The sequence below is a fragment of the Carlito syrichta genome, unplaced genomic scaffold (assembly GCF_000164805.1).
Source record: "Carlito syrichta isolate Samal-C Ts95f unplaced genomic scaffold, Tarsius_syrichta-2.0.1 Scaffold305566, whole genome shotgun sequence".
Lineage (NCBI taxonomy): Eukaryota > Metazoa > Chordata > Mammalia > Primates > Tarsiidae > Carlito > Carlito syrichta.
Genome location: NW_007249662.1, coordinates 16,586 through 30,773, shown reverse-complemented (window position 1 = coordinate 30,773; position 14,188 = coordinate 16,586). Strand labels below are relative to the sequence as shown.

General features: G+C 44.3%; 1 protein-coding gene across 1 annotated transcript in view; it reads left to right on the top strand.

Annotated features, from left to right (window-relative positions):
• Positions 1–14,188, top strand: part of LOC103264100 (2'-5'-oligoadenylate synthase 2-like) — a 44,881-nt gene that overhangs the window by 15,345 nt on the left and 15,348 nt on the right. Inside the window, exons 2-5 of the mRNA XM_008061744.1 lie at positions 5,278–5,545; positions 9,581–9,759; positions 11,466–11,701; positions 12,158–12,302. Of these exons, the coding sequence (XP_008059935.1) occupies positions 5,278–5,545; positions 9,581–9,759; positions 11,466–11,701; positions 12,158–12,302 (828 nt within the window). The remainder of the gene's footprint in view (positions 1–5,277; positions 5,546–9,580; positions 9,760–11,465; positions 11,702–12,157; positions 12,303–14,188) is intronic.

Genomic DNA, 14,188 nt, shown 5'->3' with positions numbered 1-14,188 from the left:
GGCTTCGGTTTCTCTTTCTGCCTCAGAAAGCCCAATTATCTTAGGTTTGGTCTCTGAAGTGATCATTCATCTCTTGCAGGTTTTGTTCTGTCTTTTGAGCTCTTTTCTATGCTTTTGACAGTTTTGGGTTAATTCTGTGTTTTGGTCTTCGAGCTCTGAGATTCTTTCTTCGGCTTGGCTGATTCTGCTTTCCATGCTTATTAGTCTGTTGTTCATTTCCATCACAGTATTCTTTACTGCTGTCATTTCTGACAACAGCTCCTTCCTATTTTCCTCTTGTCTCTCCTCAATTTTTTTAATTCTCTCCATTAATGTCTTGATGTCTGGGTTTGTTACATGTAGCCAGTCATTCTGGGGACTCTTCATTGTCTGTGTTCCAGAATCTGTTTTCTCATTGTCTGATCTCCCAGGGGTCTGTGTAAGACCTATATTCTTCTTTTGGTTTTTCTTCATTTGTGCGGTTTTTCCCCCTCCTTACTTTTTCCTTCCCTCTACGTCACCGTCTTCTTTAATTCTGTTATTCAGGGGTAAAGGGATTGGTTTTACTTCTGTTTGTTCAATCTCCTATTCTTTATGTATGCCCTCTTACTTTGTTCAATTCTGGAGTTGCACTGTAGGTTGGGGGTGGTCCTTTTTGCAGTTTTGAGATTTACTTGAGGGGGGAGCTGTGATTCAAAATCTATCTGCAGGTCCTGGTATTCGCTGACAGGTGTGTGGATAATCTGGAACCCACTTCCCACTGCCTTGGAATCTGTCCATGCAGTGAGGCTGTAGGTTTACTCCCTGAAATAAAATGTGGTTAGCAGAGGGAAGAGAATGGAGCCGACAGTGGGTTGAAGAGGGGGGTGGAGAGATAGAGGAGTAAGGGGGGAAACAAACAAGTGTGCCAACAAATGGACAGAGAGACCTATACTGAAACAGATAAAAACAATATACCACAGCTACAGATGAACCAACTCCCATACAAAAAAAAAATTAAAACATATAGTGATGCTAACATACAAGCTAGCCAACCACCTTATTGGTGTACTGTTCCTCTATACAAAGATATGGTTTACAGAGAGAAGAAAAGGAAGAGGGAAAAAAAGGAACAATACAGTAGGAATAGAATTAAGTCATTAAACTAACAGAATCAACGAAGCACACTCTGAGACTTTTCGTTTAAGTCCAATGTCCTTTCAGTTTTCTGAAAGTGATTTATAGCTTTCTTTTCAAGCTGGTAAATTAGCTTGTAGTTAGGGTCAGTTGCCCCTGGTCTGCTGTGATGGACAGTTCTGATCACCCTCCGTTCACCACTTTGGCCTACGTCTTTTTCAAGCTTGTTTCTCCTGTTTCAGTGTTGTTACCTTGAATCGCCAGCAGGTGGTGCTATCTCAGCTGCTCGCCCCAGAGGGGGTGGGGCTGGACAGGAACCGGCAGAGACTGAAGATGGATGCCTGCCTTAGGGCACACAGCAGGAGACTCAGGACGTCTCGGGTCGCAGGAGAGATGGCAGCGATCCCAGCAGATCTTCCCTGAAGGGGCTTCAAGAACTGAAGTTGTGGATCGCCTCTGAACCCGGTGGTGTGATGTGCTACCGGCGATGGCTGCGCTGCAGTGGCTATCCAGTTCGCTGCGATGCCCCAGCGGTGGCAATGGCCGAGCTCTGTATGAAGAGCAGACTGCGATGTTGAGGTCCGCAGCCCCCGGGGCGAGAGCCAGAGACCCACTGTAGTTCTCCTTTGCAGAGGGTCTCACAGACCAGGTTGCCCATTGCCATCTTGCTGGAAGTCCTCTGAAAAGATATTTTATACGATTTTGACTTTTTAAAATTTATTGGGATTTGTTTTGTGGCCTAACAGGTCTATTCTGGAAAACAGTCTATGTGCTGATGAGAAGAATGTGTATTCTGCAACTGCTGAATGAAATGTTCTGTAAATGTTTGTTAGGTCCATTTGGACAATAGATTCTATGGAGAAATTTAAAAGTTTCTTAAAACAAATGAAAATAAGAACACAACATACCAAAAACTTAAAGGATACAGCAAAGTTTAAAGCAATAAATGCCTGCACCAAAAAAGCAGAAAGACTTTCAATAAACAACTTAATGATGCATCTCAAAGTCCAATGTTTCTTTGTTGGTTTTCTCTCTAGATGATTTGTCCAATGCTGGAAGTGAGGTATCTAAGTTTCTGACTGTTATTGCTTGGGAGTTTTTCCTCTCTCTTTAGCTCTGATAATATCTGCTTTATATGTCTGGTATTGGATATATATAGTATATATATATATAGTTGTTATGCCCTATTGCTGAATTGATCCTTTTATCATTATAAAAATGATCTTCTTTGTGTCTTTTTATGTATGGAGTTGTTTATTTTATCCATCACCTCTCTTTCAGTGTATGTGTGTCTTACCGGTGAAGTGAGTTTCTTGTAGGCAGCATAAAGTCAGGTCTTTTATTTTTTATCCATTCACCTTATCTATACCTTTCAACTGGAAAATGTATACTGTTATTTAATTCAAGTTTGTTATTGACAGGTGAGCATTTCTGTCATTTTGTTAATTTTTTTCTGTTTTTTTTTATATATAGCTTTGTTCCTTTCTTCCTCTTTTATTGTTTGCAATTTGAAGGATTTTTTTTTAATGATTACATTTAACTCCTTCCTCTTTCTGTGTATCATCTCTACCATTGAGCTATATACTTTCATGTGTTTTCATAATGATAGATATCATCCTTTTGCTTCCAGATGTAATACTCACTTAGGCATTTCTTGTAGGACCAGTCTAGTGGTGATGAATTCCCTCTGTTTTTGCTTGTCTTGGAAAGATTTTATTTCTTCTTCATTTTTGAAGGATAACTTTACAAGATATAACAATCTTGCCTGAAAGAAGGTTGCTTTTTGTTTGCTTGCTTGCTTGTTTGTTTGTTTCAGTACTTTGATTATTTCTCTCAGCCTACAAGGTTTCTGCTGAGAAATACACTGCTACTCTGATGGAGATTCCCTTATATGTGACTTGATGCTTTTCTCTTGCCATTTTTCAGAATTCTCTCTTTGTCTTTGACTTTCAATAGTTTGACCATAATGTGCCTTAGAAAAGACCTTTGTGGGCTGAATCTATTTGAGAATATTTGAGCATTTTGTATCTGGATGTCTATATCTCTTGCAAGACTTGGGAAGTCTCCACCTATTATTTCATCAAATACAGTTTCTGTCTTTGCCAACCTTTTCTCCTTCTGGAATTCCCAAAATTCAAATATGTGGTCAGTTTATTAAGGCCTATATGTTGCATAGGCTTCATAGGCTTTCTTCATTCATTTTTATTTTCTTTTTTTTTTTTAACTGAGTTATTTCAAAATATCTGTTTGCAAGTCCAGAAATGCCTTCTTCTGCTTGATCTCATCTATTATCAAAGCTCTTGATTGTATTCTTTTTTCTGTTCATTGAATTCTTTGGTGTCAGGTTTTCTGCTCTGTTTGCTTTGTTTTTATAATATCTCTGCTGAATTTTTCATCAGATCATGAATTATTTTCTGATTTCTTTGTGTTGCTTATCTGTGTTCTCTTATGTCTCACTAAGTTTCTTTAACATCATTATTTCGAATTTTTCTCAGGCATTTCATAGATTTCCATCCTTTGGGATCTGTTACAAGAGAATTGTTGTGTTCCTTTGGAGGTGTCATATTTGGTTACTGAGGCAGGAAAATCACTAGAGGCCATGAATTTGAGACCAGCCTGGGCAACATAGTGAGACTTCATCTTTTTTTTAAAAAATTGTAAAAAATTAGCCAGGCATGGTGGCATTCACTTGCAGTCCTAGCTCCCATGAGGCTGAGGCAAGAGGATCACTTGAGCACCGGAGTTTGTGGTTACAGTGAGCTATGATTGCACCACTGCACACCATCCTGAGTGACAGAGTGAGATCTTGTCTCTTAATAAACAAAATAATTTTGAAAGACTTTCTTCTGGATATATTGCTAGTGTTGGTTGAGTTGGTGCTTTGGTTTTGATTTTGGGTGGACACAGTAGTGTAGTCTCCACATGATTTTTTTTTTCTTTTCTTTTCTTTTTTTTGAGTTGGAGTCTCACTCTGTCTCCCAGACCAAGGTGCAGTGGCATGCTCCCGGCCACCGCAGCTTCGACCTGCTGGGCTCCGGTGATCCTTCTGCCTCAGCCTTCCAAGTAGCTGGAACTACAGGTGTGCACTACCATGCCTGGCTAATTTTTTATTTTACTGTAGAGATGAGGTCTCACCAAGTTGTCCAGATGGGTCTCGAACCCACGGGCTCAGGCAATCCACACACCTCAGCCTCCCAAAGTGCTGAGATCACAGGCTGAGCCACCGAGCCCAGCATGATGTTTTCACTGTAGTTAGCACAGTGGAATTTGTGACCTCTTTGGTAGCTTAGGCTGCAAGTGTTAGTGGAGGCTGCACTAAGGCTTTACTGGGGAGAAGGACACTAGGCAGACTGGTCCTCAGGCACCAGTGGTAGCCGCAGTGTGCCAGGCATGCTGGTTCTCATGCCCCCAGGCTGTGTTCACCAGTGCCAGTGGGGCAGGCAGGCCAGTTCTCACACCTCAAGTTGGCATGCTTGAGTGCCCGTAGGGGCAACAGTGGGCTGAGCAGTTAGGTCCTTGAACTCCCAGGTGGTGTGTGTAGCATTGGTGGTGGCAGTGACAGCAGTAGGCCAACCCTCAGGCCCTCAAGCAGTGTGCACAGGCAACACCGATGGCAGGCTGGGCAGGCAGGTCTTCAGGCCCTCAGGAGGCTCGTGCAGGTGTCAGCACAGGTGGAGTAAGCTTGTTCATAGACCTTGGGTTGCATGACATGTGCTGGTGGGTGCAGGCAGAAGAGACCTATCCCTAGGCCCCCAGACAGCACACGTGGGTGCTGGTGGGAGACCCTTTCTTCAAGCACACCAATGGTGTATACACGGGCTGGCAGTAGGGAAGGCAGGTTGATCTCTAGGACCACTGATGATGCTTACAGGTACTGGCAACAATGGCAGGCTAAGTGGTCCTATCCTCCGTCCATGGTACAGTGTGCTCAGGCACAAGTGGTAGCAGGTGGGTCAGTTCCATCCTATTGTCAATGGCCATTTGAGTTGTCTCCAGTTTGGGGTTAGCATAAAAGTCCTGCTGTGGGCATCCCAAACATGTATTTGAATGGACAGATGGATGCCTGCCACCCAATTTTAAGACCACAGTGACCTTTTTGACTTTCCCTTGAGTTGAAAAATACCACTGCCTATGATTCCCAGAGAGTCTAGAGTCTCACATGTGCTCCTCTGTCACTGGCAGGGTGGATCCTACTGTCGGGAAACAGTCTTGAAAGGCGATTCCGATGGTACCTTCGTCCTCTTCCTCGGTGACTTCAAACAATTCCAGGATCAGAAGAAAAGCCAACGTAACCTCAGCAAGATTAGTTCTATATTGGAGTGCTCTCTACCCAAAAAGGAGCTGCCAGGCAAGACCCAGATCCAGAGGACCCAAGATGGGCTTGTCATCAAGGTGTCCACAGAACAGCAAAGAATCTCTTTCCAGGTGGTGACTGCCTTCAATGCTCTGGGTGAGTACTCTGGGTGGGAGAAGTAAAGCCAAAGGAGGTGGTAGCAGACAGCCATGTGGATCCTCTCGGCTGTGAGTGGGATAGATATCACTGGCACTTTCCAAAATGAGAGACCATAAACCCTCAGTAGAGAAGAATCCCCCCTGTCCTGAGCTCACTCTCACCTCTGGTACTTCTTCCCAACATCTTGATAGACTTTGCAGAAAATGTTCTAGATCCTAGAATCTACAGCAAAGCTTTTCAAACTATAATGTGCACATATACAACTTGGAACCTTGTTAAAATGCAAGAGATCTGAGTCAGAGTCCAGGATTCTGCATTTTTTTAGCTGTTGTTGTTGTAGACATGGGGGGGTGTCTCACTTTGTTGACAAGGCTGGTCTCGAGGTCCTGGCCTCAAGCAAATCCCCTGCCTCTGCCTTTCAAAGTACTGGGATTACAGGTGTGAGCCATGATGTGTGGTTCCTTTTTGTATTTTTATTTTTCGTAGAGTTGGGAGTCTTGCTATGTTGCTCAGGCTGGTCTTGAAGCTAAAGTAGTCCTCCCACCTACGTCTCCAAAAACACTGGAATGATAAGTATCAGCTACTCTGTATGGCCAGGATTCCATATTTCTAAACAGCTCCATGATGAAGATAATGATGTTGATGGCTTACTGACCACACATGAGGGTTTCAACTAGAGTCAATATTGGTTAGAGGAGGAAGATAAGGCAAACCTCTGGGGAAAGTCCAGCTGGAGCAAGCTTTTGAAGTCTACTTCATACCAGGCCCCATCAAGGCAACAATCTTTCATAGATGACCATCTACTGGAGCTGAGGGATGCCTCAAACCCAAGTCCTATATCTCCAAGACTTGCCCACTTCCAATGTCTTCTGTCTATCATCTAAGCCAGGGTTGTATCTCTGACTCCCCATCACCTTATCCACAGCCTATCATTAAGTCCCACCAGTTCTGTGTAACTGGCTCTTAAATCTGCTTCATTTTTCTCCCCAATGCCACTTCCCTAGCCAAGGCTGCTATCAGGGATATGGCAATGGCCTCCTAACTGTCTTGCTTCCTTCTCTCTCACTGCCACTGCAGCTTGAAGATCTCTTTCCAAGCACAAGTGTGATTTGGTCACATACCCTATGTTAAACCACCTAATGGCTTTTCACTGCATTTACTTACCTCACTAGCCAAACCACTCACCACCACTTACTCTCTATGTATCAGTCACTCTGACCTTCACAGACCTTCTCAAACCCACCACACTCTTTCAACTTGAGACTTTGGCCCATGCTGTTCCTTTGCCTGGAACATTCTTTCCCCAATCTTTTATCTTCGGAAACTTCAACTCATCATTTAAGTCCTCTGGTTTCTCACATATGGGTTACAGTCACCTCCTACATGCTCCAGTAGAAATCTGTGCTTTCTGGATCAGGAGATGTATGGAAATAACTTGTCCAGCTTTCTTCTCTCTTAAAATGTAAGTTGCATGAAGATAGGTGCCATGAATCTCTTGTTCTTCTCCCATCTCTAGTACAATGTTCATTATCAATAATAGTTGTTGAATGGATAAATGGATGGATGGATGAAAAATGGATGGATGGATAGATGGATGGATGGATGGATGGTTCCATAAATGTATTGGGGCTTGGGTGGATGGATGGATAGGACTCAGCATAGTCTCTAGCACAGATACACATACAATTACAAACTTAAAGAATTCCAGAACTGAAATTCAACCTCTCACTAAACAACTGAGGAAACAGAAAGAAAGAACACCACTCAGCCAGTGACTCACAGAACTAGAAGAAAAGCCCACATCTTTGAAGCCTCAGGCCAAGGTGCCTTCCATTAACTTAAGGAATTTCTGGGATACAAGAGAAATTAGCCCAATCATCCTCTGACATGGCGGATATATATACACACCCTGATCACTCATTCACAAAAAGGAGACCTAGTTCTGAGAAAAACATACCAGTTTGGGAAGTTAGCAGCCCTGAGTCCTTATTCTGACCCCACTACTTACCTATACTTGCCAACTATACCATCAGACTGGAAACTAACTTCCATGGGTATTGGGACTATCAAGGTTGTGAGTGTGGACCTGCCTCAAACAAGGTGAGATCAAGGTGGAGAGATACCTGTGGCTCCAAATTATTATAGGACATACTGTGTACTCTTGTTCAAAATGCTGTGGTTGGAGACGAGGCCAGACCACCCTCCCTTTGGTTCATCCTATCAGGCAAGGATGGTGTGAGAATAAGAAACAAGCTCTTCCTCACATGTGATACCCCGAAGCCACCACTAGATGGTGGCAAAGCAGCATATTCTAAACTAAGATCCCTTTTCTACAAGGAAACCTAAGGGTTGCTTTGTGAGAAAAGTAACCCACAGGAGTGGCAGGGGCATTCCTAAATTGCTTATTTTTTAAATTAAATACTTTCTTAACTAATCTGGCCTACTTTTTCCACTAGATCCAGGCCAGCTCCCTTCAGCTCTGCTTGTCTTTCCACTCCTGGTGTCACCACCACTCTTCCCAAGGTCATTGCCCCAAAGCAGAAAGTACCTGTTTACTTGACTTCCAGGTGTCTCCATTTCCTCATCTGTAAATTAGCAGTTGCAATTGTGCTGGTCACATAAGAGGTTTGTGAGGCTTGTGTGTTTCAGTGTATGTAAAAGGCTTAAATTGAGCCTTGCATAGAGTAAGCACTCAATAACTGTTAGCTATATTATTATCATGGTGGAGGAGGATAGAATGAATGCCAAAATCACGTCTAGGGGGTCAGTAAATATCTGTTGGGGTGTATGAAAGGAACGAGCTAGCTACTTTCTCCTGGTTGTTTATCTAAATGTGTTTAGAAACAGCGAATCTCAGCTAACAAGGAAGGGAGCCTTTCCTTGATGAAACTGGCCTCCATCCCCAGACCTCCAGACCTCTGCTCCCTCCTTGCCTGTCTCCCCAGTGTTGCTGTACTCTGACACTCAAAATATTAACCAAAACAGGATATTTACCGGATAAACTCAATAGCAGAATAGATTGATGTGATATGTCAACTTTGTTTTCTTCCAGGTGTGTGCCAACTGTGCCAATGTCAAAAAATTATTTTAAAAACCTGTTGCCGGGTAGGGTATGGTGTCAAACTCATGGGTTTGTTGACTCAACACTGAAATGAATTTTAAAGCAGCCAGCAAAGTTTTTGAAACAGGTTTATTAATGAAAGTAGGAAAGGGAAAGGAGGTTCATGCAAGAAAGAAAAGTGGCACGGGCAAGTCTCTAAAAAAGAAACACTATGCTTTTGCTTTTGACTAAAAGCTAGATATATTTTCTTAATAATTGATATACTAAAGATGGCGGAGCACAGAAGCTGCGGAGAAACTGCGGAGATACGTTATATCTCTGCCTCCGATAGGTGAGGGGGGTGGGCGATGGGGGTGAGCTGTTCCAGAACATGAATTTTGCCTTCGGGAGGCTACTTGGTGACTAAGAGCTAAAAGGTGAGCTGATTTGCATTCTTACAGCTTTTGATTCCTGGTCCAGGAACCACCTTGGTAGGGTTTTCCTTTAGTGATTAGAGAGGGTGAGAAGGACTAGGAGTCCACATTGAATCCACATTCCAGCCCTCAGGGCAGTTCGGCCTGCAGAAAAGATGTCTGGATGCTTCCTTACTAAAACCTGAAAACTGCCTGTAGGAAATTTTTCTGTCTAATGGTAATCTACACTAACTACCCTCCCTCAAACCTACTGTTTCCTTAATAATTTGGAGTATCCCCTTTCTCATTTATTATTGTACTTCTCATCCATCCCTTCAGTTTTTCTGATCCTGTCTTGGGTAAACACCATACCTTTATCATGATAATCATTTTAGGCCACATTTTATTATCTGGTGGGTCAAGCCACCCTTCCCCGTTATGTTTTATGTAAATAAACACCAGCCCTCTAACAGATGATGTATGTTGTCAGTCTACAGCTGAGTTTTGTTGTTGAGCAACCCTGATTCTCTGAGACCAGGTTACATAAATCCCCAAATTCCTGTTTCTCTTTCACATCAGGTCCTGATGAGAATCCCAGCCCTCAAGTCTACCGAGATCTCAAAAGTTCCTTGGATAAGACAAAAGCCATCCCCGGTGAGTTTGCCGTCTGCTTCACCGAACTCCAGCAGAAATTCTTTAGCAACCTCCCCAGAAAACTGAAGGATTTGATTCTCTTGGTAAAGCACTGGTATCAAAAGGTAATGTACCAATTGTGTGTGTGTGTGTGTGTGTGTGTGTGTGTGTGTGTATGTATTTGTCATTTATTTTTGTTGAGATAACTGACTTCCAGTAAAGTGTAACAATCTATCTGATGTGTGCAGATCAAGATTGGGTGAATAGAGAGGGTGGGACACAGGGGTCATGCCATTTTTGGACAAAAACTGCTGAACACTCAATGCAGTGTGGGCAGGTGTGCTTGTAAATCACCCATCGTGAAATGGGCAAACATGCTGAAAGAGTCTCCAATAAAGAATTCTCAGAATACAGCCCCTCACAACACTATTTGGTATACTGATGTTGATGGGTTCACAGAACACTTACCTAGTGAAGGAAGCCCACTGTCCAAAAGATAATTCTAATATTTTGCGGGGGTCCCTGCAAAATATTTGTTCATGCTGTTGCATGTGGTTGTCATTTTTCATTGTTTTGCAGTACTCCATTGCATTCATACACCACACATGTATCCGCTCTACTGCTGAGAGATGTTCAGGTCATTTCCAAACTGGACTATATGAATGAGGTGACTATGAATACTCTCCTTCATGCCTTTCTGAGAACTTGAGCACTCATTTCTCTCGACTAAATATGCAGTAGTAGAATTTCTGGGTTATACAGTACACGGAGATGGATGTTATGTGTGGTGTGTATACATGTGTAAATATATAGAACATACATATATGTGAGTTACCTGTTGGTTTAACTACAGTAAATGTTGCCAAATCATTTTCCAAAACTTTCTTACCAAATCGCACTCCCATCATCAAGGTGTGTGCTTTAGTTGTGTTACTGAACCAAACTGGGGTCTGCTCACCAGACACAGCAAAACCAAACATGACATCGGGATTTGCAGTGAGAGACAATGAGGCAGTTTTTACAAGCAAAGGGATTCAAGCAGCTCATGCTTAAGATCTGAGCTGCCAGGTGGCTCCCAGGTACAGTGTTTAAAGGCGGGAGGCAGAGTCTCCCAGCAAAGTCATACATCAGCACAGGGAGGCTACACATTGGCTTGAACAAAAAAGGTGGGAAATCTCCAAGTGGGGGGGTCACAGGCCACAGGTGGATTCAAAGCCTTTCTGATTTGCAATCAATTAGGGAGATGAAGCTAGGTCTAAAAGTTTGGAGTCAGCAGAAGAGACGGGAAGTTCTGGCTGTGGACATGACTTCCTTCAGGTCCCTCAGGAAGAAATTTAGAGCAAAGAAAGGTGGTCAGAGCTCAGGCCTCTGCCTCCCCTTATCTGAGATTTACTCAGCAGCAGATTGAGTTGGCAGGGGTCTGGGTTTCTGGAAACAACTCAACATGCTAAGATGCCATCTTTAGTTTCTGTAGGGAACAACACGTTTCCTGATTCTCACTTCCTATTGTTTTAAGTTATCATTACCTCCTTGCTTGTCTAATTGCTCACTTACTTCTCAAGGCTAGCAGGATGCCTGGAATTTTCCTTGAAGGAACTCAAGATTCTCCTTATTGTCCATGCCAGGGAGCCCCACTGGCACCTCAGTGGGGGCCTGCTCCGTCTCAGGTGCTCCACATCTTTGCCAGCTCTTGGTGTTGTCAGTCCACTGACTTTAGGCCTTGTGGTGTGGGACAGTGACTTCCTATAGACTTCTGGATTTTGATTTCAAATCTCAGACATGCAAGAAACCAGATCCCCAAATTCGCTGCTGACTCTGTCTTCTCTCACAGTGCCAGGAGAAACGTCCTGAGTTATCCTGGCTGCCTCCATATGCCCTGGAGTTGCTCACAATATATGCCTGGGAACAGGGATGCAAAGAAGAAGACTTCAACATTGCTGAGGGCATCAGAACCATTCTGAAGCTGGTCAAGAAGAAGGACCAGCTGTGCATCTATTGGACGGTCTACTACAACTTTGAGGACGAGACTGTCTGCAACATCCTGCTGAACCAGCTCCAATCAGAAAGGTGCCAAGCTCCCCATGCCTTATCCCTGTACCCCTTGATCTGAACACCAGGTGGTACCCCCTGGGAATGAGGTCTCAGTACTGTCCTGTCTAGCCAGTGGGGTCCCAAAAGAATGGTAGCCACCGTGGTGGGAGGAGGAGGAGTCTGTCTGGAGGAGGGAAAGCTGGCTGACACTTATCACATTCCAAACCCCTTATAGAAGAAAGGGATAAAGAGAGGAACATAGGTTGGCAGGAAGAGGAGTCAACTTCGTTATTTCATTAATGAGCATCCCTATAAAGCAGAAGATACCAGGCCAGAAGGGCTTCACGTCGTGGACAAAGGCCCTCAGCAGTGTGGAAAGTGGCAGGAATTCAGATCCAAGTCACTAGTCTCCCCTAAGGCCTCTTTCCCCAAAACTGATTTCTTCTCCCACAAGCAGCTTAACTGATCTTTGTAATCTAATGGGACACACAGGCCTATGATCTTGGATCCAACCGACCCAACCAACAAAGTCAGTGGAGATAAGCAATGTTGGAAACTGCTGAAAGAGGAAGCTCAGAACTGGCTGACGTGTCCCAGGCTGGACAACGAGCTGTCGTGGCCATCTTGGGATGTGCTGGTGAGAGGGTTTCCACACACAGCCTCTCATGCTGCAGGGAGGGGCCCCGACACCCAACCTGAGTCTCCCTTGAGAGTACCAAGTATTGGTCTCCTGTGACTGCTGTCACGAAGTACCACAAACTGACTTAAAACAACAGAAACACATCCTCGCCCTCATCTGGATGTTACAAGTCTAGAATCAGGTGTGGGCAGGGCTGTGCTCTTTCTTCGGCTCTGGGGAGGATCCTTCCCTGCTGCTTCAGCTTCTGGCGTTTGCTGGCAGTCCCTGGCTTGTGGCTTCTCCCTGTGTCTCCACACAGTCTTCCTCCATGCCTGTCTGTCTCCTTGCCTCCTCTTCTTATGAGAACAACAGTCATATTGAACCAGGGCCCACCTTAATGGCCGCATCTTAATTAGATTCCATCTGTAAAGACCCTACTTCCAAATAAGGCGCATTCACAGGTAGAGCTGGTTGGAGCCCCAACATCTTTTAGGAGGACACAATTCAACCCATAACATGCCATCAGGGGCAATGACTGTGAAGTGCAAAGGGGAACAAAGAGAAATGGGGCACCCACTGATGAGAGAGCTCCATTAATTTCTGCGAGAGGAAGCAGATGAGCAGGTGGTGATGGATGAAACAGGGCAGATCCCAGGAGAAGGGGTGGCTGGCAGGCCTGTAGCTGCAGGGACAGCTCGACTGCATCCAGACAGGTGCAGGGACAGGAAGAAGACCAGGGGCAGAAACAGCGGAGCCAACTGAAACGCCAGCCACGAAACAGGTGCATTGGTTTTCCACCCCCATCCCCAAAAGAAGAATCTCTAACAGAATTTTCCTGTGCCCTCTAAGCTTATTACGAAGGGCGACCCCAGCTGGACCTCCTCAGGTAAGACCACTGAGTCTACTGGCTTTCCTGAGATTCACAGGGGGCCAACAAGGGACCAATCAAATTCCTCATTTCACAGACAGGGAGCTAGTTTATATCCAAATTTTGAGAAGCGGGATCTACATTCCACTTGCACAAAATTGGGAGGGAAACTGAGCAAGACTTGGGATATAAATGGAGCTGTGAGTGAGCTCTTGGAGCCTGGAGGCAAAGGAGTCTGTGGACGAGGAAAGTCCCTAGTTGGATCCAGAGGCCCCTGATGCCCTGAGCAGTCACCCCTGTGTCCCCTCTCCCCACCCCCACTTTCACTGGGCTCCCAGTCTTTGCTCACTGGCCCCAATTTTCCTGGCTTCCTCAGACAGCTTTTTTCAAACAAACAAACAAAAAATCTTTTCCCATCATTTCATTCTGAAAAGCTTTCAAATATATATATATTTTTAAAAATTGACACATATGTTTCAGTAAACTCCTGAGTGCCCTTCACACAGATGCTCAAAAGGGTAACATTTCCCACACTTGCTGTGTTACGATCTGAAGGTGTACACATATGTTGTTGTTGTTGTTTACACCGAGACACTTAAGAGTGAGCTGCCGAACATCTCGTGACCCCTAGTTGCTTCCACAGTACGATCTGAAGGTGTACACATATGTTGTTGTTGTTGTTGTTTACACCGAGACACTTAAGAGTGAGCTGCCGAACATCTCGTGACCCCTAGTTGCTTCCACAGGGGTCTCTGAGTACAAGGACATTCTCCTTGATGATCACATGTCATGGTCAAATTCAGGAGGTTAGGATTTATGTATTTTCTGACTACGGTCATTTTTCAGAGTTTCACAAACATCCCAAGAATGTTTTTCCTAAGACATCCCTTTCCAACCCAGGGGCATACATGGCATTTGGTTCCAAGCCTCTTCTATACCATCTTTTGCTACCGGCTGTGACTGTTTTGTTTTGCTACCCCCATCAACCTCTGTTTCCAGAACTATGAGGCCATGCCTCTCTCTATGGCTATTGACA